The 25,170-nt window shown below is 58.7% G+C and overlaps 1 protein-coding gene across 6 annotated transcripts; it reads right to left on the bottom strand.

The window, feature by feature from the left end:
- Positions 1 to 5,825: 5,825 nt before the first annotated feature.
- On the bottom strand, positions 5,826 to 23,397 carry LOC105497993 (zinc finger protein 316). Of its 6 annotated transcripts, none has more exons than XM_011769686.3 (8): positions 23,269 to 23,388; positions 22,710 to 22,863; positions 18,817 to 18,954; positions 18,027 to 18,409; positions 17,712 to 17,827; positions 16,838 to 16,964; positions 16,191 to 16,304; positions 5,826 to 8,274 (listed from the first exon to the last, which is right to left on the bottom strand). In XM_011769686.3, exons 4-8 carry the CDS (start codon positions 18,379 to 18,381, stop codon positions 5,957 to 5,959), a joined length of 3,030 nt encoding a protein of 1,009 aa, XP_011767988.1. In that variant the 5' UTR covers positions 18,382 to 18,409; positions 18,817 to 18,954; positions 22,710 to 22,863; positions 23,269 to 23,388; the 3' UTR covers positions 5,826 to 5,956. The 6 variants fall into 6 exon arrangements, with proteins under 6 accessions (XP_011767988.1, XP_011767998.1, XP_070951452.1 ...); XM_011769696.3 differs by having other exon boundaries at positions 18,817 to 18,907; XM_071095351.1 differs by having other exon boundaries at positions 22,710 to 22,753; positions 23,269 to 23,348.
- Positions 23,398 to 25,170: the final 1,773 nt, after the last annotated feature.

Raw genomic sequence — 25,170 nt, 5'->3', positions numbered from 1 at the left:
CTCCCAAGTAGCTGGGACCACAGACGCATGCCACCACACCCGGCTGTTGTTTATTTTTTTGTAGAGACAGGGTCTTGCTTTATTGCTCAGGCTGGTCTTGAACTCCTGGGCTCAAGGAATCCTCTCACCTCTGGCTCCCAAAGTGCTGGGATGACAAAACCTCACACCTGGCCTCATTGCTGTGTCTTTAAAACTAGATCCTTTGGTTCATGTTTTAACTTTTCAAACATGTGATGGCTCTCCAGGGGCTGAATATAAAAGTATTTGTGCTTTAAAAAAATAATAATGACCATGAAATTTTGTGACATTCTTACCGTTGAGAATTGGGGTCTGTATCCCACCCTTTGAATCAGCTCCAGTCAGTAGAGTATGGTGGATATGGTGGTGCACAACTTCTAAGATGAGGCCATACAGCTTCTTTTATTTTATTTTTTATTTTTTGAGAGAGTCTCACTCTGCAGCCCAGGCAGGAGTGCAGTGGTGTGATCTTGGCTCACTGCAAACTCCATCTCCTGGGTTCAGGCAATTCTCCTCTCTCAGCCTCCTGAGTAGCTGAGACTACAGGCATGCACCACCACTCCTGGCTAATTTTTGTATTTTTAGTAGAGACAGGGTTTCACCATTTTGGCCAGGCTGCTCTTGAACCTTAAGTGATCTGCCCATCTCAGCCTCCCAAAGTGCTGGGATGACAGGCGTGAGCCACTGCGCACAGCCCGAGGCCATATAGCTTCTGCCTCGTATGTGGGACATGCTCAGATCTCAGGGCCACCATAGAAGAAATCCAAGTACGCTGAGGAAGCCATGCCACACAGGAGGACACCTGTGTGCATGCCAGCGGACAGTCCTAGTTGCCAAGTTACTGCAGCCCCAATTACAGGTGCATGATGCCAACTGCTAAGTCCCTTCCCTGCTGAGGTCCTAGAAGTGAAGAAACAGGGAAAGAAAGCCAGCCCTGCTGTGGCCACCTGCATTCCTGATCCCTGGAATCTTTGCACATTGTCAAACGGCTGTGATAGTAACCCACCAAGTGTGTGTGCGTGCTTTGGGGGAGGTGTCATTTGTAACAGCAGGCAGAACTGAAACAGACAATAGACAGCTTCCACCCCACTACATGCCTGCAGCAACAGAGCCTGGTTGAACAGGCTCTTGTATGCGACCATCATGCTTGCAGTAGCCTGGTCTTTGCACGGCTACCTCTAGAGCAAATTCGGAAATGCCCTTAAGCATGCTGGGGTCACATGTCATTCAAACCTGGGGCAGATGACTGAACCTCTCTATGCCTCGGTTTCTTCATCTGCAAAACGGGAACGACAATAATATTGTGAGAACTAAATGGAATTAACTCATATAAAGCCCTCAGGACAGAGTCTGGGACACACGTGTTAGCGGCCATTATTAGCTGTCCTGGAATCTTTCCCTGAGAGGGGACAGGGCAGGGAGGAGGACAAAGGGGAAAAGGAAAGAGCCCCGAGTTCCTGGGTCCCCAGAAGCAGCAGCGACCTCAATGCCCAGTCCCTGGAGAGAAAAGGAGCTCTGGGCCTGCAGGAAGGTGCACTGTCCTGGCTGCCTCACTCCCCCAGTTTACCAAGGGCTGCCCCACGTCTCTTCATGGCTAGCACCTCCTTAAATGCAGGTAGCTCAGACAGAGGTGCTTCTGCACCAAAGTGTTTCCTGATATGCGTCCCACCCTGGCCTGTCTTTGCTGAACACTGGGCAATCCCCCTTCCTGGAGCTGGGTGCAGGTCCTGCTCAGAAGGGGGTGTGATGAGCTACAGCTTAGAGGGATTCAAACCATGGCTTTCACACTGCAGATCCTGACTCATCATGAATTGAGATTGACTTTAAAGAAAATGAAATAGATGGAAAGAGGTGGAATTTTAAAACGCAGTAAAGGTAAGTTTTGGTGCACTAAGTGTGTGTATCACATACGCACACTCAGGTTCCATGATGGAAAATGGGTTTCTCACTGTGGATCACGAGTCAGAAGTGTTCAAATTCACTGAGTTAGAGAATTTGCTTTTGTTTTTGAGACAGGATCTCACTCTGTTGCCCCGGCTGGAGTGTAGTGGTGGGATCTTGACTCACTGCAGCCTCGGCCTTCCATGTAGCTGGGACCACAGGTGCATGCCACCACACTCAGCTAACATTTTTTAATGTTTTGGTAGCAATTTCACCATGTTGTCCAGGCTGGTCTCGAACTCCAGGGCTCAAGGGATCCACCCGCCTCAGCCTCCCATAGTGCCGGGATTACAGGAGTGAACTACCGTGCCTGGTCCTAGTATGTATTTTTATAATCCGGAAAAAAAAAAAAGAGAGCAAAGATCATAAAGCTTTATTTAATAGATATAACCCAGTAATTCAAAATACTTTATTCCATATGTAGCCAATTAGAGAAAGAAAAAAAGGAGATAGAAGGAAATGTTGGATGAGTTAAGTGAAAAGATCAGGACAAAAGGAATCAGAAAAGAAGGTTGGGGAAACAGGCAAGGGAGAAAGGACGTAACAAAGGTAGGTGGAGGGAAAAATGATGCTCAGGGTTGAGGGACCCCTCTAAGTGCCACCTTTCGTGACTCACATTTCACAGGTCACTAGGGTTTAACTCCTCCTTGGCAATAAAGGGTGTCTACTTCTTTTTTCTATGACCATTGGATGGGGGGGTAGTAGGTATTTTTCTCCCTATAAACTTTTTTTTTTTTTTTGGTAAGTATTTGGCTGGACAGTCAATTTTAAGTTGTATCGGGAAATCTTTTTTTTTTTTTTTTTTTTTTTTGGTGAGATAGGGTCTTGTTCCGTCACCCAGGCTGGAGTGCAATGGAGAGATCATAGCTCACTGCAGCCTCTGCCTCCCAGGCTCAAGCAGTCTTCCCACTTCAGCCTCCAGAGTAGCTGGGACTACAGGCATGCACCACCACACCCAGCTAATTTTTGTATTTTTTATAGAGACAGAGTTTTGCCATGTTGTCCCAGCTGGCCTCGAACTCCTGAGCTCAAGGAATCCACCTGAGCTCAAGGGACCCACCTTGGCCTCCCATAGTGCTGAGATTACAGGCATGAGCCACTACACCCAGCCTCATTTAACTTTTCTGAATAGACTATAAGATCCTCAAGGGGTTGCATTTTTAAACTAGGTCTTTGTATTTGTCTGCCACTCAAAAGTCTGTTTCAGACATGGGGTCTCAATACGTTGCCCAGGCTGGCCTTGAATTTCTGGTCTCAGGAGATCCTCCCAAGTAGATGGGAATACAGATGCATACCACCATGCCCAGCTTTATTTTTTTTCTATTGAAATGTTAGGTTGCTCTGGTCGGGCACGGGGGTTCACACCTGTAATCCCAGCACTTTGGGAGGCCAAGGAAGGCAGATCACAAGATCAGGAGCTCGAGACCAGCCTGGCCAATATGGTGAAACCCCATCTCTACTAAAAATACCAAAAAACTAGCCAGGCATGGTGGCACATGCCTGTAATCCCAGCTACTCGGCAGTCTGAGGCAGGAGAATTGCTTGAACCTGGGAGGCGGAGCCAAGATCTCGCCACTGCACTCCAGCCTGGGTGAGAAAAGAAGTACTAGGTTGCTCTGTTCTGATGCCTCCAGATCACATTTGATTACAGCAGTTCTTATTTTTCAGACCCATAGAGAAAGGACAGGAGGGTCAGATCTGATCGTGGGTTACCATGTGATAAGAATAAAGAAATCAACAAATCAGCTTTAAGGAAGGCATTTTGGGGCCCTGGAGATGTGCACCTTGCCCTGGTACTGGAGCAGGTGAGCCCTGGATGAGCCACATGGTGCGGGGGCCTCTGAGAAAAGGACTGGGAATGTGTTTGGATCACCAGGAAGGGCACCTGGCCCCTCACTCTGGCCTCCAGAAGCCTGGCCAACACCTTCACAAACAGTAATGGCCCAAGACAGGTGTTTGCACTACATCAAGTGTGAAGAGGGTGAGGGCCACCAAGGAAGACAGTGAGCATGGGCAGCACAGGGCCACACTGGCCTGGGGCTGACTCCTCATGGGCCATCCTAGGACCGATTCTAATTTCTTAAAAGAGTAAATCTTTTAAAAATATTTGCAGAAGCAAGTTGGACCTGAAGCCGCGCAAAGCCTCCCCGACGGGTTCCAAGAAGTGGCAACAGCATGAAGTCCAGTCAGAAGCTCAGTTTGTCCACTCTTTATTAAAGCCAGGCCCTCCTGCCAACGGCTGCAGGACAGCTGCTGGGGCCCAGGAGGGGCAGGGACAGCAGATCCTGGCCATATAGGGCTAGAGCTGAGATCCCAGAGCCCCCCAGCCCACCTTGCCATTAGCCCTTTCTGAGACTCCTGTCCCAAAGGGAGAGGAGAAACCCAGGGCTGAGGCCATTACCCAGCACCCCGATGCCTCCCTGGGACCCCTGCTCTCCTCACCACCCCGCCCCGCAACCTCACCCAGCCAGGCTAACTGACCGCCACCACCCAGGCCCTCTTCCCACCCACCAACTACCGTGCCTCCTACCCGCCCCCAGCCCAGGCAGCCTGGCTGCTGCGCTCAGCCCCCAAGGCCATGTCTACACTAACGTGGAAGGAACTAGGTCTATAAGGAAATGCAGCTGCACCAAAAATCCGTTTCCTGGCCCCACTCACAGTGGCCCCAAAAGCATGAGGGGAGGGGGGGCTTCACATGAACTACACCCCAGCTGCCTGCCCAGTGGCTTCCATGGGCCCAGTGCGGAGGGTGGGGCGCCCACCAGGCAGGGGCCTTGCATAGTTGGGTGCCTGGTTTGTCACTGAGCCACGGCTCAGGTCCACACCCCCCAGAGGTGGACAGCCACTGTGCAAGCTGCCAGGACACGGGTGCCTCCACTAACCAATTTGTGAAATGGGACTCTAAACAGAAACACTACTTGTTCTAGTGTAATGACAGAAGCAGAGTTAAAGGGACCTGCGGGTGTCCTAGGGCCCTAATTATGGGATGTGGGGGAAGATCCTTCAACCAACCTCAGTCACTCTAAGTGAGCGCTGGGCTCCGAGGACGGAGCGTCTGCCTATTCCGGGAGACGGGCAGCCCAGGGAAGTGAAAGCTGGGGCTCAGGGCTGCGAGGGCCTCGGGCGCCCAAAGATGTCTGAGTTTGCCACCTCCGGCTGAAGGAGGTGAAAGTACCAAAGGACTGAGAGAAGCAGAGACCAAAACCGAACCGGTGCAGCGGGCGCCCGGGTGCCCTCTGTGTCCGTGTGGAGAGGACAGCAGGCGGCTCGAGAATAAGGCTTCAAACTCCCTCAGGACCCTGTCAACACCCGCGACCCGTCTGCCTGGCCGTAAGTTTGGTATCTGGCTTTTTTCTTCTCCTAGATTCTTTAGGCCATACGAGAGGTGGAAATAAATATCTGCAGACTACAAGTTTCAAGTTTTCCCATTGGAGCTCCGCCCTTTGGAAACCTACAAGGCCTCCCCTCACCTCGTGCAATTAAACCTTCGGATGACCGGGAGGCCCTAAATCTCCCACTGAGGAATGGGAGGAAGTGGTCAGCCAAACCCACCGGCCTCCCAGGCATCTCGCTGGCCCACCTGGGTGACTGGACCCCACCCTCCCGTGGAGCAAGGGCTTTCCCCTCCCTCGCCGCCACAGCCGGTTGCAAACGCACAAGTCCCTTGCTCCCTGGGCCACCGAAGTCGGAATCCGGGTGAAATAAATAGCATCGCCCGCCAACTACCGCCCTGCTTCACAGCCCGGGCCCACCCAGGGGATATCGCAGTCTCCGTGGGGGTGGCGCCCAGGCCTCGCTGCCTCCGCGCTGCTCTTCTCTCCAGAGCTCTCCACGACTCCGGCTGAGCTCACGGACCCGGCGGGCAAGAGACCCGGGGCCGCAGGGCGGGGGCTGAGGGAAGGCACCGCACCCAGGACTGGGACCCTCAGCCTCCCGGGGCCCGAGGAGCGAGGGGCCGGTGGCCCTGCAGGCTGCGCTGCCGTCGGCCCCGGGCCCCTCACAGGACGCCCTCCCTGTAGGCGCCAGAGGGCCCGGCAAACGCGGCCTGGTGCTCCGAGCCGAAGCTTGTGCCGCCCGCGAACTCCAGCAGGGCGCTGCCGCGCTCCCCCGGGCCGACGCTGGACGGCCCCTTGGCGGCCGCCTCGGGCTTGGGCGCGGGAGCTGGGGCCGAACCCGAGCCCGGCGCTGCGGCGGCGCCGCGGTGCGTCTTCATGTGGGTGAGCAGGTGCGAACTCTGCGAAAAGCGGCGGCCACAGTTGGCGCAGGCATAGGGCCGCTCGCCCGTGTGTGTGCGCTGGTGCGTGACCAGCACCGAACGCTGCGAAAAGCGCTTGCCACACTCTGGGCACGGGAAGGGACGTTCGCCCGTGTGGCCGCGCCGGTGCTTGGCCAGATTGGAGCGCTGTGCGAAGCCGCGGCCGCAGTCGGCGCAGCGGAAGGGCTTCTCGCCCGTGTGCGTGCGCCGGTGCCGCTTGAAGTCCGAGCTGTGGCCGAAGCCCTTGCCGCAGTCGGGGCAGCGGTGCGGCTTCTCCTCGGCGTGAGCCCACTGATGCCGCGTCAGCGCCGCGCTCTGACCAAAGCGCCTGCCGCACTCTCCGCACGCGTAGGGCCGCTCCCCGGTGTGCGCGCGCCCGTGCGCTGTCAAGTGCGCGCGACGGCTGAAGCCCGCGCCGCACACGCCGCACACGAACGGCTTCTCGCCGGTGTGCCCGCGCACGTGCGCCGCCAAGTGCGAGCCGCGGGCGAAGCGCGCGCCGCACTCGGGGCACGGGAAGGGCCGCTCGCCTGTGTGCGTGCGCCGGTGGCGCGCCAGGTGCGAGCCGTACACGAAGCTCTTGCCGCAATCGGCGCAGCGGTGTGGCCTCTCGCCCGCGTGGTAGCGCTGGTGCTTGGCCAGCGCGGCCCGGCGCCCGAACGTCTTGCCGCAGTCCGAGCAGATCCACGGGCTCTCCTCCTCCGCCAGCGCGGCCGGCGCAGGCTCCGCGAGCAGACTCCCGACGGCAGGCCCGAACGCGCGCAGGCCGCCTCCGCCGCCCCCGGCCCCGCCGCCGCCGAAAGGATCGCAGGCCAGCCCGGTCCCCTCCATTAGGGAGAGCGGGCCCCCCAGGGGCGCCGGGAGCGGGCGCCCGTCGACCGGCAGCCGCTCTCGGAAGTCGGGTAGGCCCAGGAGCGGGAAGCTGTCCGGGTGCAGCCAGGACTTGGGGTGCACGGGGAAGTGGAAGCCCAGCGGGTGGGAGGAAGGGCCTTCGCCCTCTCCCAGGCCGTTGCCCAGCTCCAGGAAGCGCCGGTCCGGCGCGGGGTCCGCCTTGCCGCTGGGGGTGGGCGCCGCCACCGCCGCCTCTTCTCTCTCTTCGGCCGCGGCCTCCGCCTCTCCATCCGCTTCGCCAGCTTCAGGTCCCCCCGGCCCCTCTGGCCCAGGGTCGGTGTCCTCCGGCCCCGCGGCGGCCGCCGTCTCGCCGGGCTCCCGCCGGGGGCCGTCACCACCCGGCTCCGCACAGCCCCCGCCGCGTCGGTGGCGCTGGAAGTCGGCGCGCAGGCGGAAGGCCTGCCCGCAGTCGGGGCAGCAGTGCGGGCGGTCGGCCGTGTGCACCGCCTGGTGCCGCGCCAGCGCCGAGCTCTGGCTGAAGCTGCGGCCGCAGTGCGGACACGGGTAGGGCCGCTCGCCCGTGTGCGTGCGCTGGTGCGTGACCAGGTAGGAGCGGCGCCCGAAGCCCGCGCCGCAGAAGGCGCAGCGGTAGGGCCGCTCGCCCGTATGGATGCGTCGGTGCGTAACCAGGTGCGACTTGTAGACGAAGCGCTTGCCGCAGTCCGGGCACGGGAAGGGCTTCTCGCCGGTGTGCGTGCGCTGGTGGATGGCCAGGTGCGAGCGGTACACGAAGCCCTTGCCGCACTCCTCACAGCCGAAGGGCTTGACGGCCGCGTGGTAGCGCTGGTGCTTGGCTAGCCGCGAGCGGTGCGGAAAGACCTTGCCGCACACGTCGCACGTGGTCTCGGGCCGCCCGGCCAGCGGAGCCACTGCGGCGGGGAACGCCCAGGGCGACAGTAGGTTCGCAGCCGGCTCCCGGCCGTGCAGGAAAGGCTTCGCTTCAGAGCCGTCGGCCAGTACCCCAAGGCCGCCTTGGTCGGGGCCCCACCCCTCTGGAGTCTGCGCCGAATCCGAGTCGTCGGGGCCCCACGTCCCAGGCACGTCCCCCACGCCGTAGGCCGCCGACCAGAGCCCTGGGGGCTCGTTCTCCTCCTCAGCCACCTCCGCCAGGAAGTCCTCGTCGTCTTCCTCATCGTGGTCCTCTATGTCGTCCGTCCAGAACCAGGCTCCTGAAGACGACAAAGGCAGGCCAGAAGAGAGAGGTAAGTGAACTTGACAGGAGCCTTTGGAAGGTTCCTGCCCCGAGAAATCAGGGCTTCTGAGACACCACCAGCAGGACCTTCCTTCAGTCGGACAGGGCACTTCCTTTCGCCAAGTGAGTGGTTGCCCATGCCCCACTGCCAGTCCTGAACAGGCACAGGGCAGGAAAGCCGCCGCCCCCAGCTAGGAACCTGGGGACACGCAGCACACGAAACTGTCCCTCCCAGGAAAGCCAGGGCTCCCGTCCAACATCTCTTCCAGACCGCAGGCTCCCTCCAGGGCTTGCCACCTGCTGAGGAATGGGGCAAACTCTAGCACGGGGTGAGACCCAAGCAGGGATCCTGTGCTGAGAAAACCAGGTGGAGACGCTGGGGCCCTTTTCCCGAGAGCTCCCCCTCCCTGGCTTTCCTGGAAGACAGCGCAGCCTGCGGCCCCCTCCACAGAGAACCTGCCTTTGTCAGCGCTAAGCTTTTTTTTTTTTTTTTTTTTTTAAAGACGGGAGTCTCACTCTGTCACCCAGGCTGGAGTGCAGTGGCTCGATCTTGGCTCACTGCAACCTCCGACTCCTGGGTTCAAGCAATTCTCCCATATCAGCCTCCCGAGTAGCTGGGATTATGGGCTCATGCCACCACGCCTGGCTTTTTGTTTGTTTTTTAAAGCTCACTGCATCCTCCACCTCCCAGGTTCAAGCAGTTCTCCAACCTCAGTCTCCCTAGTAGCTGGGATTACAGGCGCACACCACCACAGCTGGGTATTTTTTGTATTTCACCATGTTGGCCAGGCTGGTCTCGAACTCCTAACCCCAGGTGATCTGCCCGCCTCAGCGTCCCAAAGTGCTGGGATTACAGGTGTGACCCACCACGCCTAGTCTTTTTTAAATTTTGTTTTGTTTTGTTTTTTGAGACGGAATTGCGCTCTTGTTGCCCAGGCTGGAGTGCAATGGCGGAATCTTGGCCCAACGCAACCTCCACCTCCCAGGTTCAAGCAATTCTCCTGCCTCGGTCTCCTCAGTAGTTGGATTACAGGCGTATGCCACCACGCCCAGCTTTTTTTTTTTTTTTTTTTAAAGTAGAGACAGGGTTTCTCCATGTTGATCAGGCTGGTCTCAAACTCCTGACCTCAGGTGATCCGCTTGCCTTGGCCTCCCAAAAGTTCTGGAATTACAGGGGTGAGCCATCGTGCCCGGCTGTTTATTTTTGAGACGGAGTCTTGCTGTGTCGCCTAGGCTGGAATGCAGTGGCGTGATCTCGGCTCACTGCAACCTCCACCTCCCAGGTTCAAGTGATTCTTCTGCCTCAGCCTCCCGAGTAGCTGGGACTACAGGCGCCTGCCACCACGCCCGGCTAATTTTTATATTTTTGGTAGAGACAGGGATTCACCATATTGGCCAGGCTGGTCTCGAACTTCTGACCTTGTGATCGGCCCGCCTCAGCCTCCCAAAGTGCTGGGATTACAGGCGTGAGCCACCGCACCCGGCCACTTTTTTTTGTATTTTTAATAGAAACGGGTTTCACCATGTTGACCAGGCTGGTCTCGAACTCCTGACCTTAGGTGATCCACCTGCCTCGGCCTTCCAAAGTGCTGGGATTACGGGTATGAGCCACCACACCTGGCCTGTCAGCTCTAAGGTTTGCTCAGCCTCCGCCATTCAGACCCTTTCCCACCAAGCTGCACCCCTGCCCTCTCCCTTTGGCCCTCTGAGGCACCTGTGTGGGCAGCAAAGAGCATGTAGATAGAGCTGGCTTGGTGGGGCGCCTATTGATGGCTGATACACCTAAGACACCATGACACACCCAGGAGGGAACTAATGTCTGTGGAGCAGGCACTAAGTCACAGGGAACACAGGGATGACACCTGGCCTGTGGCCCCATATGCACCTTCATGGACCCTGCCCGGTGTCCACCCCACAGTCTCAGCATCTGGAAGGTTCCAGCTCCCACAGCTGGTGTGAGAATCTCGTCCTCACCCCACCTGGGTCCCCTGCCAAGGCACTGGCCCATTTCAGCCATCACCTAGCTGGATAAACTTAGACCACTGAGTCCTGCCCTAGGGGGGAGGTCAGAGCCCAGGAGGTCCCAGTGCGCCTCGGGTGGCCCCTCATGTCGCACGCTGGCCCCTACCAGGCTGCATGGCCTTGGCACTGCCTTGTCCCACATGCATTCCACATGGGGACCTAGAGCCTCGGGAAAACACAGACCCACACAGGCCTGGCTTCACTGTGAAAAAACAGGCATCATAGAAAAGGGTCAGAAAATGGGTTACTTCATCTTTCCCATTTCATGATACTTTCTCGGTTTACTATTATAGTAAACGTAAGCTTGGAATAAAAAGGTTTCTTGTCACTAAGTTGAGTCCACCTCGAACTGCCACCCACAGCCACTCTGTGCACAGAGCAGCAAAGAAAAGCCCAGTCCCCATCAGTGGTCACCCTTTCCCGTTTGGCAGCAACGCTCCCCAGGTCCGGGAAGGCTGCTGCACCCCAGCCCTAAGCCCCAACCCTACAGGGTAGGGAGGCTGGCAGAGAGCTGGAAAGGATCTGACCCTCAGGCTCTGATGCAGGTCTTGGGTTTAGAGATGCCTCCAAACGGGGAAGGTTCAAGCCTAGGAACAACTACGATTTTGTAGCGAGATGCATCAGCAACCAGCCAAGACTCAACGAGCATTTACTGTACAATAAGCCTCAAAGAACTGGACTCCCAGGCCAAGTGCGACCTTGCCCACAGAAGTCTCAGCTGCCCACAGCTGGGAGGCTCCTCCCAGTACCTCTCCCTTGATCCTCAGTGCAGCAAGGAAGCCTCTCACTTGGGGAGGTAGGCAGGGAGCCCTCCTCCCAGTAGGCTCTGTAGAGAGGGCACCTCCCACCAGCTCTGGAGCTGGCATGCCGCCTGTCCAACAACTGGGACAAGGGTGGGCCACACTCCAGCATATGGCATGGTGATAGGCCACCACTGACACCGAGTGTGGGACAGGAAGGGCATCCAAGTCCCTGGGAAGTCTGAGCTGGCTGCACTCTGAGGGGAGCTCCCAGGAAGTAGCAGGGCCCCTGGGAAGGGTCCCAGAGGGAGACCAGCCTGCCCCAGGCCAGGCTCTGTCGAAGTGGATGGGAACATCCATGACTGAGGGTGTTCAGCCAACAGGACTCCAGGGACATGGCCCCAAGGGTGTTTGCTGGCTCTCAGATCCAAAGCCCTTTTTCAGATCTAAGTGAGGCCTCCTCACAGCTCAACTCATCAGACCCAAGACTGGAGGCTGACTAGGAGGGGTTGGCACATGTTTCTCAACAGCTGGAGGGCACTGGGGCACAAACCATGTGACAGCAGCCCAGGGTGCCCAACACACCTGCTTCCTCCAGAACGCAGGGGACAGCGGAGGAGAGGAAACCCTGGGGCTGGCGGTCCCTCTCCCCTGCACCTCACCTTTAGGCCTGAAGACTCTGGCCTAGCAACATTCAGCTAGGCTTCCAGGAAGATCCCGAGGGACCACAAGGCTCAGCGATCAAAAGCAGAGGCCGACCAGAGGCTCAAAGTTAGCTGTCTAGGGAGGGAGAAGCTTCCAGAGTGTAGCCACAAGGACCTTCACAGCCTGTGTCCTGAACTGGGAACACTAAGATCCCCCTCCCATCCAGCGGCAGGTGATAAGAGCTGATGGAGGGGAGACCACCCCAGCAGGTTGGGTGCCAAGGGAATGAATGAAAGGCCTCAGGGCTGGGGTTGGGGCTGTCACAGGAACTATCTCCCCCACCTCCCTCCACAGGCACCAGCACCGGGCACAGCTACTCCCTAGCATGACTGGCGTCTTTAGAGGCTTCCCTTCAAATCTTAATGCTGAGATGTTCCTCAAGGGCTCACTACTCCACTGCACCCACCACAGTAACCCTCCTGCAGGCTGAAGCCCCACATCTGCTCAGTTCCATCAGGACGGCAGGGGCCAGGCCGGGATGCTACACCATCTCTCCCTTGGCTTCACCTCAAAAGGCAGCTGGAGGGCCTGGGCTCTGCCTGGGTGTGAATTCTACTCCTATGACACACTGGCCATGGGACCTTGGGCAAGGCCTTAAATCTGAGTTTCCCCATCTGTAAAATGGGTCGGTAACAGCACCAATGGATAAATCCACTTGGTGGGACTGCTGCAAGGATGAAATGCACATCCATAAACACCTGCTACGCAGCTGCAGAAGCACCTCCCAGGGTCAGGTGGTGCTGCTGCCACCATGGGTCCCTGCAGATGCCAAGGCCCCTGCTGTCCATCCCATGCTTTCTGTTGGTCATCGCTCAAGTTGTCCCCCAAATGTCAGGTGATGCTCCTTTCCTGCCATCAGGCCCTGGTGGCCACAGATCCCCACCAAGGCCTTTCCTCTTGAGGCTGAGCCACAGTCCCTAACCCTAGACAGGCCCCTGGCCAGCCCTGTGCCCCGGGGGCAGGCTGCCTCCTGGACTGCACAGGAGGGGCGGGGCACCCTCCAGCCCACACTAGGGCCTTCCTGCTCACCAGTGGCTGGTGCAGTGCCAAGGCCCTCAGGGAGGCCCTGGATGCACAAAGATCCCTAGGGAGGGTGGTCATCAGCATCACCAAAGCCGAGCATTGACCCAGAATCCCACCAACACAACTGCAGCCTCTCCAGCTTCTATCCCCAGGCCCTGGTTTAACTGTGCAGGAGGCAGTGGTAATCCCAGGGGCCAGCCAATGTCCCCAGCAGCAGAGCCCCCGGAACACGTCCGGTAAGTGCCTTGCCCTGGGCACAGGGTGGGGGTCCTATGTAGGACACTAATCACAGGGGCTGTGGGGAAGACAGTGGCCCCACAGCCACATGCCTGACCCAGAAGACACGGTCCCAACCTGGCATGGGACGCCACACACATCTCACATCACTCAGGGATGCTGCTCAGTGTAGCCCACACACATCACCCATGGCAGCAGGCGCCACCATCTACAACTCCCACCCCTGGGCAACCTCTGCCCATCTTGGAGTTTGGAACCTGCCCTCCAGGCCCAACCTGACCTGGGCCCCACGGTGAGTCTGCAGAGTGAGCTGACTGAACAGCCCCGCTTCTCTCCCTCTGACAACCCATCCGCTAAGGCCTGGCCTGGAGTGCAGGCTGTGGAAGTCAGTTCCGAGTGAGGCCAACACCTGCTCCCTCCTCTCCCCCGGCTGGTGCAACTTTCTCTATCCAGACACAAACTCCAGATGGCCTCAGAGAGACCCTCCCTCATGAGGGGCAGCAAAGGGAGGAGGTGGACAAGGGTGACACGCCCAAGTTCATAGGCATTAGCAGCCCGCCTTTCTGCAAAATGTCAGGGAGACGAGGGTGGCACTGGCCCCACACATTGGTGCTTGGGGGAGGTAGGGCTCTCGGGCACAGCTGCTGCACTGGGATCTGAACCAGCTGCATGGCCCTGGCCAGGCTGCCAGGTCTGTAAGGAGGGGGCCTCCTCTGAGGACAGGCACTGGTCCTGCCCCTCACTGGGGCAGGTGACCTCAGAAGGGTCAGTCTGCAGTGGCTGAGGGGGTCCATCTCAGAGGGTGGAGAGGCAGCCCCACAAGTACAGGGTTGGCCTGCCAGGCCAAGGCCACTGGCAGCCACGTAAGGCCTGCAGGCACCCACAGCCACAATTTTCTCCAGGCACATTCTTGCTCCAGTGCAGACCAGAGCTGGCAGAAAACAGGGTTCAACCAGGGTGGGGATCTAAGCCAGGTAAGGAGAAAGGCAGGGCAGGGGAGGGGCAGGAGGGGAAGCGTGGGGCTGGAGCATGGCTGAAGGGCAGGTGGGGGCTTCAGCAGCCCTCAGGAGGGGTGGGTCCTGATGAGCGCAGTACCAGAGCCCAGATGTCATTGTGGCCCAACTCATTAAGGAGCCCAAGAGAGGGACACATTTGGCTCTTGCAAGACTCCAGTCTAGGAACAAACTCTGTCAGCCTGGGCACAGTCAGCCTCTGTCCTGCCACAGCGATCTCAGCCAGCTCAGCCCACCAGAAATGAATGCAGGGGAGGCAGGGAGCACTGGGGGAGTGCAGAGCACCACGGGAGGGTAGCCACTCAGTACACAGGCTATGGGTCACATTTCAGAGGCCGCCCTTACACACCCACTCAGGGCCAGGGGCATCCCAGGCGTACCAGCCCCAGCACGATGAGCAGCCACAGGGGGCGCAGGGGGCACTGGCACAGCCAGCCCCAGGGAGCTTGCAAACCCCAGCCAGGTGCACAGGCCACAAGGGTCCTGTCGCCTGGACTGAAAGGGAACCACTCAGGCTCAAGCCTGCACAAGGCTCTACCCCTAACCCTCCAAGAGGCACAGAGAACAGGAGCACAAGTAGACCACATGCTGAGGGACGGGCCCCACAGGCCTGTGTCCCCTTCTCCTCCTGAGAGCGTCACCCACATCCCACACTCATCCCGGGGCAGCAGTGATCTTTCTTGCCAACCAGAACACTCCTGACTGAAGCCTAGGAAATGTTCCAAGAGGGTCCCCAAGTGTCTGGAGAATGGCGGCAGGAAAGGCCTCCTACAATGACACAGAGAGGAGGCTTCCATGATAGTTCAGCTCTGTGTCCCTACCCAAACCTTATCTCCAATTGTAATCCCCAAGTGTCATGTCAAGGGAGGGACCTGGTGGGAGGTGATCAGATCATGGGGGCCATTTCCTTCATGCTGTTCTTGTGATGATGAGGGAGTTCTCACGAGATCTGATGGTTTTTTGTTGTTTTTTGTTTGGTTTTTTTTTTTTTTTTGAGATGGTGTCTTACTCTGTCACCAGGCTGGAGTGCAGTGGTGCAATCTTGGCCCACTGCAACCTCCACCTCCCGGGTTCAAGCGATTCTTCTGTCTCAGCCTCCCAAGTAGCTGGGACTACAGGTGCACACCACCACACCCAGCTAATTTTTATATTTTTTGTAGAGATGGGGTTTCACCATATTGCCCAGACTGGTCTTGAACTCCTGACCTCGTGATCTGCCTGCCTCGGCCTCCCAAAGTGCTGGGATTACAGGCGTGAGCCACCACACACCAGTATTTTCATTTGAAAACACATCTATGCAGTGCTCTGAGTCTACCCATTGCCCCTCCTGACTGGCATCACCCAGCCCCAAACCAGACACCTGTGGGGCAGGGGCCTCTGCAGAGCTCTCTAACGCTAGGAGCCCCTCAGACACCACTAAGAACCTCCACGCAACTGACAGTGTGGCATCCTCCAGTGGGAACCTGAGTTGAGTTCAATTTCTTCAGATGAGTAAAGGGAGCCTTAGAGTTGAAGGAGCAGAGCCAGAGCTGCACCTGAGGCTTCCAGGAAAATTCACCACCCTGAACGCCTTCTGCACCCATCACTCCAAAACCTCCTCTCCAGAATGCCCCAAGCTGCCCACCCCGGTCAGAGTCCTTCCCATGGTGCTCCAGGGAGAGGAAGGGAGACTGCGGGGAGCCTTTTCCCAGACACGCGGCCAAGTGGGCGGAGAAGCAGGAGGACCAGCTAGCACTGTCATCAGAAGGGCCTCCGCGACGGCGTGCTGGGCTCCTGCGCCTGCCCTGGCTCAGCCGACCACCGGACAGCTGGCCCCTCACATGCAAAGAAATTCACGGGCTCCAACGTGGGACAGGGCATCATTTTTAAAGGTTCCTAGGAGGAGCCTCTAGGTTCTCTAAGGACCTTAGAGCCCTCGGACCTCTCTGGAACTTGAACCACCAGAAGCCAGGCAGCAAAGGCAGAGGTTGGCACAGGCCGGCCACCCCCATATCCACGGAGCCCCCTCCATACCTCACTCCTCAGCACAGATGGTCAGAGGCGCAGTCAGAGGCACCAGGTACCAGGTCTGCAGAGAGCTCCGTGAAGGCCAAAGTTTGACAACAGCTCCGAGAAGCTGTCGGCACAAACCACGAAATTCCATCCGCACTCACCTGTGTAGACACCAGTGACGATGTCTCCTTCCTCAGGTCGGGGGCTATCTGGGACCCAAGGTTCTTCCCCTTGTTCCAGTCGGAAGATCAGATCAGGCTTGGGGATTGGGTATCCTGCCAGGAGAACAGACAACGGCTATAGGCAGCTCCCGTGGGCCCTCTGCTGCCCTATGGCCCGTGCTGCGCCACCGCTCAGTGCCCCTCCACCTCCACCTTCCCAGCATCAGCCCTCCCCACCCCTCCCTGCTCCGAAGGGTCCAGGCATTCCCTTCCCTCTGAACCTTTCCCTGTCCTCCCCTGCTCTCCTCCCACCAAGCCCCCCCAACACCTTCACCTGCAAGATGCCCACATTCTTCCTCCTCCCTCTCCCTCCTCACCCCCAGAGGCTTCAGGGGCCATGCCACAGAGACCAGAGTCAGACTGCCTCCACAGACGTATCACCTGGCTCAGGGTGCTGCCTGGCCAGTGACATCCCCTACCCCACCCCAGAGGCCATGAGGTCCTAGGGCTTCCCTGGGAGGTGGACTGGGCCCAGCATCCACCTTTGCAAAGACCCTGGGATTCGAAAGCCCCCCCTGTCAGACAGCTAAGCCCCTGGCAGCCATCATACCAGGCTGCCTCTTGGGGACTAAAGGTCCCGTCCTTACCCAAGGACACCAGAATCCCATAGTTCTCCTGCATGACTTCCTGATAGAGGCCCCGCTGGTCTGCTTCCAGCCTTTCCCACTCCTCCAGGGAGAAGTACACAGCCACGTCTTCAAATGTCACCAGCCCCTGGGAAACAGAGCCCCAGGTGAGAAGCTGAGGGAGCCCTTTACAAAGAGCCACGGATGATTGAGGCCACTGAGGCCCTCCAGCGTGGGTGTCAGGGGGACATAGATGCCCAGATGGCACTGAGGGCTTTCAGGTCTTGCCGCAGCCCTGGAAAGCAGGGGCCAGATCCCAGCCAGAGAATGGGGACTCAAGCTCAAAGAGGCTGAATGACCCAGCTCCTAGGGCAGAGCTGTGGCTCATGCAGAGGTCAGGAGACAATGAGCCCTGCTCCCAGTTCCCCTCTTCATGCAGTGTGGCTCAAGCCGGTGCAACGGCCACGTCAGCCATGGAGGGCCCACTCCTGTGTGGACAAGCAGGAGCAGCTAAACTGAGCGTGGGCACTGGCGCCTGACCTGTCTGGGCAGCAGGAACCCAGACCCTGGACATGTGACAGGCACTCCAGGTGTGGGAGCGGCCAGCCTTGGGGGACAGCCAGGCCTCTGAAGTCGCTGTGCAGTGCCGTTGAGTGGGTGGCAGCCAAAGGGATCAGGACAACCCAACGCTCAGGAGAGCAGGACCACACCCCTGGGCTTGGGGCTGGACACCCAGCCGCTTCCTGTGGCCCCCTCCCAACTCAGGGCCAGGGCCCAGCCTGGGGACCCCAGTGCCGTGGCCGCTGCCAACATATGTCTCCAGACAGCAGGTGCCAAGGCCCCAGGGGGAACCCTGCCTAGGTTACCCAAGCCTCAAACGGAGAGGGCAGCTCACCTGAGACCCAGCCATCAGCAAATCATCCTCGTCCTCCTCCTCCTCCTCCTCCTCCTCCTCGTCCTCCTCCAGGTCCTCATCCCTAGGAGTGGCTGGAGCCCGGGAGGGCTGCAGGCCTGCGGGGGGAGATCTCTTAGGGCCAGCTGCCCTGAGCCCCCAGCCTGCAGGGCCAGGAGCCCCGGAAACACCCTCACTGCAAAGCCGGGCTTCAGCTCCACCCTATCGGCCCAAGAGCCCTCCTGACTTGACCAGGTCCCTGGCCTGGTCTACCTCAGCCCCATTCACCTCCTCCGCAAGGCTGGCTGCTTTTCTTACCCTTTTCCTGAAGAACTGGGGACTTGGCATCACCACCATGGCTAAGTCGCTCCTGGGTCCCCAATGCCAGATGCTGCTCCTCTGCCAGCACCTCCTTCACGTCCTCCTCCTCCACGTCCGCCTCCACCTCCACCTCGGCCACCTCCTCCACCTGCGTGTCCTCCGCTACCTCTGCCACACCCTCCTCCTCCTCTTCCACCACTATCTCCTCCTCCTCTTCTGCCACCTCCTGCGCCTCTTCCCCCTTTTCCTCCTCCTCCTCCTCTTCCTCCTGGTCAGGGTCGCACTCTGCCCCGTCCTCTGCCCGCTCCAGCTGGGCAGCTGGGGAGTCGGGAGTCGTGTGGAGTGCCGCCATCCTCCCTGGGAGTGAGCCTCCGCGTGACCTGAAATGCAGATGGACGCCAGTGATGCGTCGCTCCCAGCACACCATACAGGTCCCCTCACAGGGTCGCCCACAGCCTGGCAGGGGCGCAGGGAGCAGGACTGACTCCTCCTGTTATGTAGTTGAAGGCAATGGAGATGAGGGAGGACCAGGCCTTCCCACAGTCTTCCCCTGCACCACCAAGACATTCCGTACCCAGAAAGGCTGCCCCAGGAGCCCCTCCGCGTGAGCCCTAGGATGCCAGTCTCAACTCCTTTTCACCAAGAACTACATGCCTGGTGTGAACTGCTGCTCTTTCCTGGAGTAAATCAGCCATTTCTCCCAGTCTTTATCCACAAGGAAGCATCACACAGCCCGAGGATGGCCCGTGTTTAGCCAGAAGGATACCGAGAACAAAGAGACGCTTACCTGGTCCTCAACACACATGAACCAGGCCAGCAGGGAACGCCAAGAGGTCTCAGCACAGACAGGCTGCAGGCACTTGCAAGGCACGACGGGGCTGGGAGGAGAGACAGGTGCCGAGAAGCCAGCAGGTCAGGCTCCCTCCTGCAGGACATGGGAGAGTGGGGGCTGCGAGCCAGCGTCACCTTCATGTGCCCTCAGCCCTCGCTCTGTGAAAAGTGCAGTGCATGGTAGACACACAGCTCATTGCCAGACCATCAGGAGGACAGGAAATGCCTGTGACATTTCAAGTTTGGGGATCAGAGACTCTTAAGGGCTGACTTATCAAAGTCCCAGAGGCTACAGGGTCCTACTCTCTTACTGACATCAGGGACAGCTCAGCCCAGAAGCTCAGGGGAGAGGCAGCCACACTGACACAGCGTCCAGGGTCCAGGGCCATGGACACGGCAGGACGGGATCTGCTGGCCCTGGGACCCCTGGCCCCTCCCCACTGCGTGTCCTTCACCAGCCCCTGTGGGGTCCCGAGGGCAGGGCAGAGTCACAGAGTTGATGAGTCCATTTCGGTGGCTCCTTTCTGGGTATAAACCTGAGACCCGGCCCGTCACCCAGGATACACACCATCAGTGTCTCCGGCCTGAACAGGGCCATTTCCACAGCGAGCCAAGCCCAGAATCCAGGGGCTGAGGCCATGAGCCCCAGAAGCATCCTGGAATGTCAGGCCACTTGGCCACACAGAGCACTGGGCCCCCCCTAGTTCATCCAGCTCGAGCAGTGGACACTGTCTGCCACAGAACTCCTAAAACAAGACTGAGTGGCCTTCATGAGAACAGTCCAGACCACCACACCTGGTGTTCTTACAGACACAGGAGAAAGCTGCTCCGTGATTACCTCTCCCTCCGTAACCCATCACTTCTCTATCAATTAGGCAGCTGTGTTAGGCCATTTCTGCATTGCTGTGAAGGAATACCTGAGGCTGAGTAAGTTATAAAGAAAAGAGGTTTCATTCACTCACAGTTCAACAGCCTGCACCGACAGGGCACCAGCATCTGTTTCTGGGGAGGGCCTCAGGAAGCTTCCACTCATGGAAGGAGACAAAGGGGCAGCAAGAGAGAGGGAGGAAGCTCCACACTCTTTTAAAACAACCAGATCTCTCATGAACTGAGAACTCCCTTATCACCAACGGGATGGTGCTAAACCATTCATGAGGGATCCGCCCCCATGAGCCAATCCCCTCCCACCAGGCCCACCTCCAACACTGGAAATCACACTTCAGCGTGAGACTGGAAGGGGACTGATGGAGCCTAGATGTTTGCCCCGGCCCAGATCTCATGCTGAACCGTAATCCCCAATGCTGGAGGTGGGGCCTGGTGGGAGGTGACTGGATCATGGGGACAGGCCATCCCCTTGGAGACAGTGAGTAATGAGTGCTCGCTCTGAGTTCACAGGACATCTGGTCGTCTTTAAGTGTGTGGCGCCTCCCCACTCACTCTCTCTTGCTTGTTCCTGTTTTTGCCATGTGACATGCCTATTCCCCCTCACCATCCACCATGATTAAAGGCTTCCTGAGGCCCCCTAGATGCCAGGCAGATGCCAGCACCATGCTTCCTGTACAGGCTGCAGAACCATATGCCAATTTCACCTCTTCTTTATAAATTAGCCAGTCTCAGGTAGTTCTTCACAGCAACGCAAGAACAGCCTGACACCTGGACTAACAACCAAACCATAGCAGCGGCGCATACTCGTTTCCTGAACTGCTTTGAGCAGCTGCTTTAAAATCCACACTGCTTTAAAAGCCAGGAAGCTCTGAGCATTCACACAGGCCCACCCAAGTCAAGGGCTGGGACACACAGGCATCCAGAAGCCACCTCTGTCCCAAAGGTCACTTGTGCCCCCTCAGTGGCTCCAGCCCCCTTTCTAGTTTCAGAATCACTGACCCCCAAAGACTCAAGTCACAGAACTATGCCTGGGAGCGCCACCCCAATCTCCAGCCTCTCCCAGAAGCTGGCCTTCTCAGTGTCCACAGCTCTTTGGCGCGTGAAGACGCCTGAAGTGTGGAAACGCATGCTCTGCGTGTTATGCTAGCCACCTCCAGGAGGACACGGCCTTGCCCAGCACTCAGGGCGCTGGGTACACTCAGCAACGGTTTCCCAACCGCCACCCACTTGAGGCCCAGAGGAGGGCTTTTCTCTTTCAAGCCTCAGGCCGCAGATTCAGGCTGGGCCTAGGTGCCATGCCAAGCCCGGCAGAGCTGTCTCCTGCCTGGCCACCACCTGAAGCAGCAACTTTCACCTCCCAGAGCCAGGCCACCAATATGAGGACACAACAGAAGAACACTTCATGGCTTTAGAATAAAGTGGCTGCATGTTCATCTCATCTCAGGCCCTATGTGTGCTATTCCCCATCCCCGGAACTCTCTCCCCCTCTTCCTGAGTGATCTTCTGAGGCAGCCCCCTGGGTCCCAGTGGTGATACAGTTCCCTGTATTTCTTCCCTCGCAGCACCTACCACATCTTAAAACTACACTTATGAGACTGTCTTACCATCTCTCTCCCTGCGTATGGTCAGCTCCAGGGCGGCAGAAGCTCCCTTTGCTCATGTCTGACTCCCCCCACACCAACACTTAAGAAGCATTCACTTACTAAAAGAATGTCTAAAGTCGCCAGCCAGTGTGATGGACACAGGATTTTTAAAACTCAGCATTTTGGCTCTACTGTCCTGTTCCAGAACAGGCTGACCACTGCTGGTTGGTGAGACCCTTACAAATCCCCACCCAGAAGCGGTGGGGAGTCTCTGCCTCCAAAGAGGACACCGAGTTCTTTCTCCCAAGAAGTCCACCCACGGATGACCAGAGAAGGTGGAGGACCAGCTCCTACAGAGGTCAGAAACACAGCCAGACATCATCCCCAACCCAAGATTCAGAACAGAATGGTTTGCAAACCAGACCACAGCGGGCCGGGCAGTTTAGATTCCAGCAACTCTCCCTGGGTTATCTCTGCCTCCCCCAGACCCACACTCTTTCCCTCCTCTTGCCAGCCTGCCAGTCCACTGTAAACACTGCTCACCTCTCCCTCGGCATCCAACTTTGGGTCAGAGGCCACAGGGGGCCTCCTCAGCATCAATCCCAAACCAGAGGCCACAGGGGGCCTCACCAACTTCATCCCAAACCCTCAATTCTCAAACTCCCGACCTCAGGTGATCCACCCGCCACGGCCTCCCAAAGTGCTGGGATCACAGGCGTAAGCCACCTCACCCGGCCCCAAACCCTCATTTCTACCAGGCTACTGCACTCTAGGATACGGTGCTGCAGCCAACATTTAGAATGGGAGGTGACAAGATATCTTCCAAGAGAAAAAGGGAGGGAGACAAGGACAGGAAGAAGAGAAAAAGCTTGAAAGTGGATAGAAACTCTCCACAAAAGCTCCAAAGCCAGGGAAACTCAACTCGGAGAGTGGGAGATGTGGGGCTGTGCTTGTGTCTAGCCCCCTTCATTCCCTCTGGGTGGCCCCCACTGCCCTCAGCGCCTTTCGGGTCTTCATGCCCTCCTGGAAGACTTCCTTCCCCGACCACCACAGTCCTCACTGTCTGTCCTCGGATTCTGGATCCCCCTACTCTCCTGGGTTTGCTCCTGGTGCAGGTTATTTCCATGGGGGCCATCCCAGGTCCCCCAGGGTAACCCCCTCACCACCCCACCTGGCTCCCCAGACCTGCCCACACTTGTTGAACCATACCAAGCACCAAGGTCTCCCCACACAAGCAGAGCTGGGGGCCTCATCCTCCTGGTATCTGCACTTCCTCTTGCCCATCAGGTCCTCGACCAAAGCCCAGCCCCTTTCCTACCTCTGCTGCCACGCGGGACAGCCCAGACCCCATCCAATCTCAGGGATGGGTGTCCCTACCCACCTGCCGGCAGCAGAAGACAGACGAGCTGGCCACCGGGGCTCCTTCTGCAGATGAGGGAAAGCCCAGACAAGGCCCCCAAGGTCACAAAGCGGGCTCCTGGGGCGACGGGCCGGGCGCCTCCCGCCCCCAAGGGGGCGTCCGGAGCCGCCTCCTCCTGCAGAGACCCAGACGGTGACAGCCCCTCCTGGATGGGTGTGTCCTGGGGGCGGCCGCGGCCCAGCCCCTGCCGCTACGGCCGAGAAGGCGTGGGCGAGCACCCCGAGGTGTCACGCGTGGCCTCCCGGGCCTGCCCCCTCCGCCTCCTGCCTGAACCGGCCCCGGGGGTCCGCAACGCGCAGGCCCGGACGGGGGTCCGGGAGGCGGGGGCGCTGCCGCTGAAGGCCCGACCCGCGCTCCGCTCCGACCCCGCAGGACTCGGCCCCGCCGCCTCCCCGCGGCCTCCCCGCGCCGGGCGTCGAGGGCCAGCCCGGCCCCGCCGCCGCCGCCCCCGAGCGCAAGCCCGGCCCGCCCGCACCTGCCGCCTGCGCCGCCGCCCACCGGCCCCACGAGACCCACTCACCGCGCGGGCCGGGCTGGCCGAGCCGCGGGTCGGACACCGGAGCCGGGGCCTGCGGGCCGGCGGCGGGCCCCGCGCTACACAAAGTGACGGCCCGGGAGCTGCGCGACGGCGGCGCGTGGGCACCGGAAGTGCCGCCGGCCGGCCCCGCCTCGCCCGCGCCCGCGGGGGGAGGAACTTCCGGTCACGCGGGGGCCGCGGCGCGGAGCTGGGAAGCGCTGGTCGTGGAGGTTTGCCCAGCTGGGCCTCTGACCGGGCGTGCAGGGAGGGGACGGGAGCGCCCTCGACACTTGTGGGGCGCCCACGACCTCGCCCCGCTCCTGGACACCCCGGCCAGGTCTGGGAGGTGACCCCGAGGTCACGCCGCCTAACCCTTCCCCGAACCCCAGCCCGGCCTCGTTCATCAGGGGGCGCCCGCTGAGGACCAGGCCTCGCGCTGGGGCCCCTTCGCCTGTCCACGGGGCCTGCCCCGGACCCCAGGACGGTGGAGGGAAGCGGCGACCTCTGTGGTGGGGAGGAGGCCAGGTGTCCACGACTCCGCCAGACCCCCGGGCCCTCGCTGGGTGAACGTCTTGTGGGCGGGGAGGGAGGAGGGACAGGCGGGGTGAACGTCTTATGTGTGGGCTGTGGCGGTTGAGTGCGGGAGGAGATGGGTTGTGGAGCCCGCACTCGGAGGGACATGGGGTCACCGGCAGAGAAGCGATGTCCAGGCAGAGGGAATGGCCATTGTAGGGGCAGAAGTGACAGGCGACCCCAGGAGCCCAGGGAGGGATCGGTGCCCTCAGCGGCCACCCCCAGGCCCTCACCCCCAAGCCTGTCTGCACCTACTCCCAAGAGGTGCAGCTGGGGTGTCAGGATGAGCTCTGGCATGGGTGGAGTCCAGGGTCTATCTTCCACCAGGAATGGTGTGGCCCAGGCCCCTTCCCCAGCTCCCAGCCCGCTTGCTCCATTGTTCTTGGTGCTTTACTGTGGGAACCTCAGGCCTGACTGGGCAAGAGATAGAGGAGGACTCGGCCAGGCGCGGTGTCTGTAATCCTAGCACTTTGGGAGGCCTTGGCGGGCGGATCAAGAGGTCAGGAGTTCGAGACTAGCCTGGCCAACATGGTGGGTGAAACCCCACCTCTACTAAAAATACAAAAATTAGCCGGCTGTGGTAGCGCACACCTGTAGTCCCAGCTACTTGGGAGGCTGAGACAGGAGAATCGTTTGAAGCCGGGAGGCGAAGGTTGCAGTAAGCCAAGATTGCCACTGCACTCCTGCCTGGGTGACAGGGTGAGACTCTATCTCAAAAAAAAAAAAATAGTAATAAGATAGAGGAGGACTCAAACCTTAGTCCTACAGAGGGGTGCAGCCCCAGCCCCTTGAATCAGACCCCTCACAGTGATGTTGCCTGGCTCTTGGTGTTTTAAAATGTCTTAATAGAATAACATTTTAAAATAAGGAGTCCCACTCTTGTTTAAAAAATAAAATTTAAAAATCAGGTTCTAATGCAGGATCTCACACCTATAAATTAAGCACTCTAGGGGGCCGAGGTGGGTCACACCTGTAATCCCAGCACTTTGAGAAAATGAGGTGGGAGGATCGTTGAACCCAGGAGGTCGAAGCTGCAATGAGCACTGGTCGAAGCACCGGTGCACTCCAGCCTGGGCAACAGATTGAAACCCCATCTCTAATAATAAATAAAATTTGAAAAATCAGAAGTTCTGGCAACACAAGACCCCTGGTTTGTAGGGCACCAGCCAGTAGGGCCTGAGAAGTAACCAGCTTCTGTGGGTGGGACTGAGCTTGGCCATGGTCCTCAGTGCCCATCACTCCCTGTCCCCTTCCTCCCGGCCCATATCTGAATGACACTGCCTGACTCCCCTGTGGGTATCTTTTAGAACCCTGATCCCTAGATTAGACCCT

This window comes from Macaca nemestrina, chromosome 4, assembly GCF_043159975.1.
Source record: "Macaca nemestrina isolate mMacNem1 chromosome 4, mMacNem.hap1, whole genome shotgun sequence".
In the NCBI taxonomy this organism is placed as follows: domain Eukaryota; kingdom Metazoa; phylum Chordata; class Mammalia; order Primates; family Cercopithecidae; genus Macaca; species Macaca nemestrina.
This window is presented reverse-complemented; position numbering and strand designations above follow the sequence as displayed.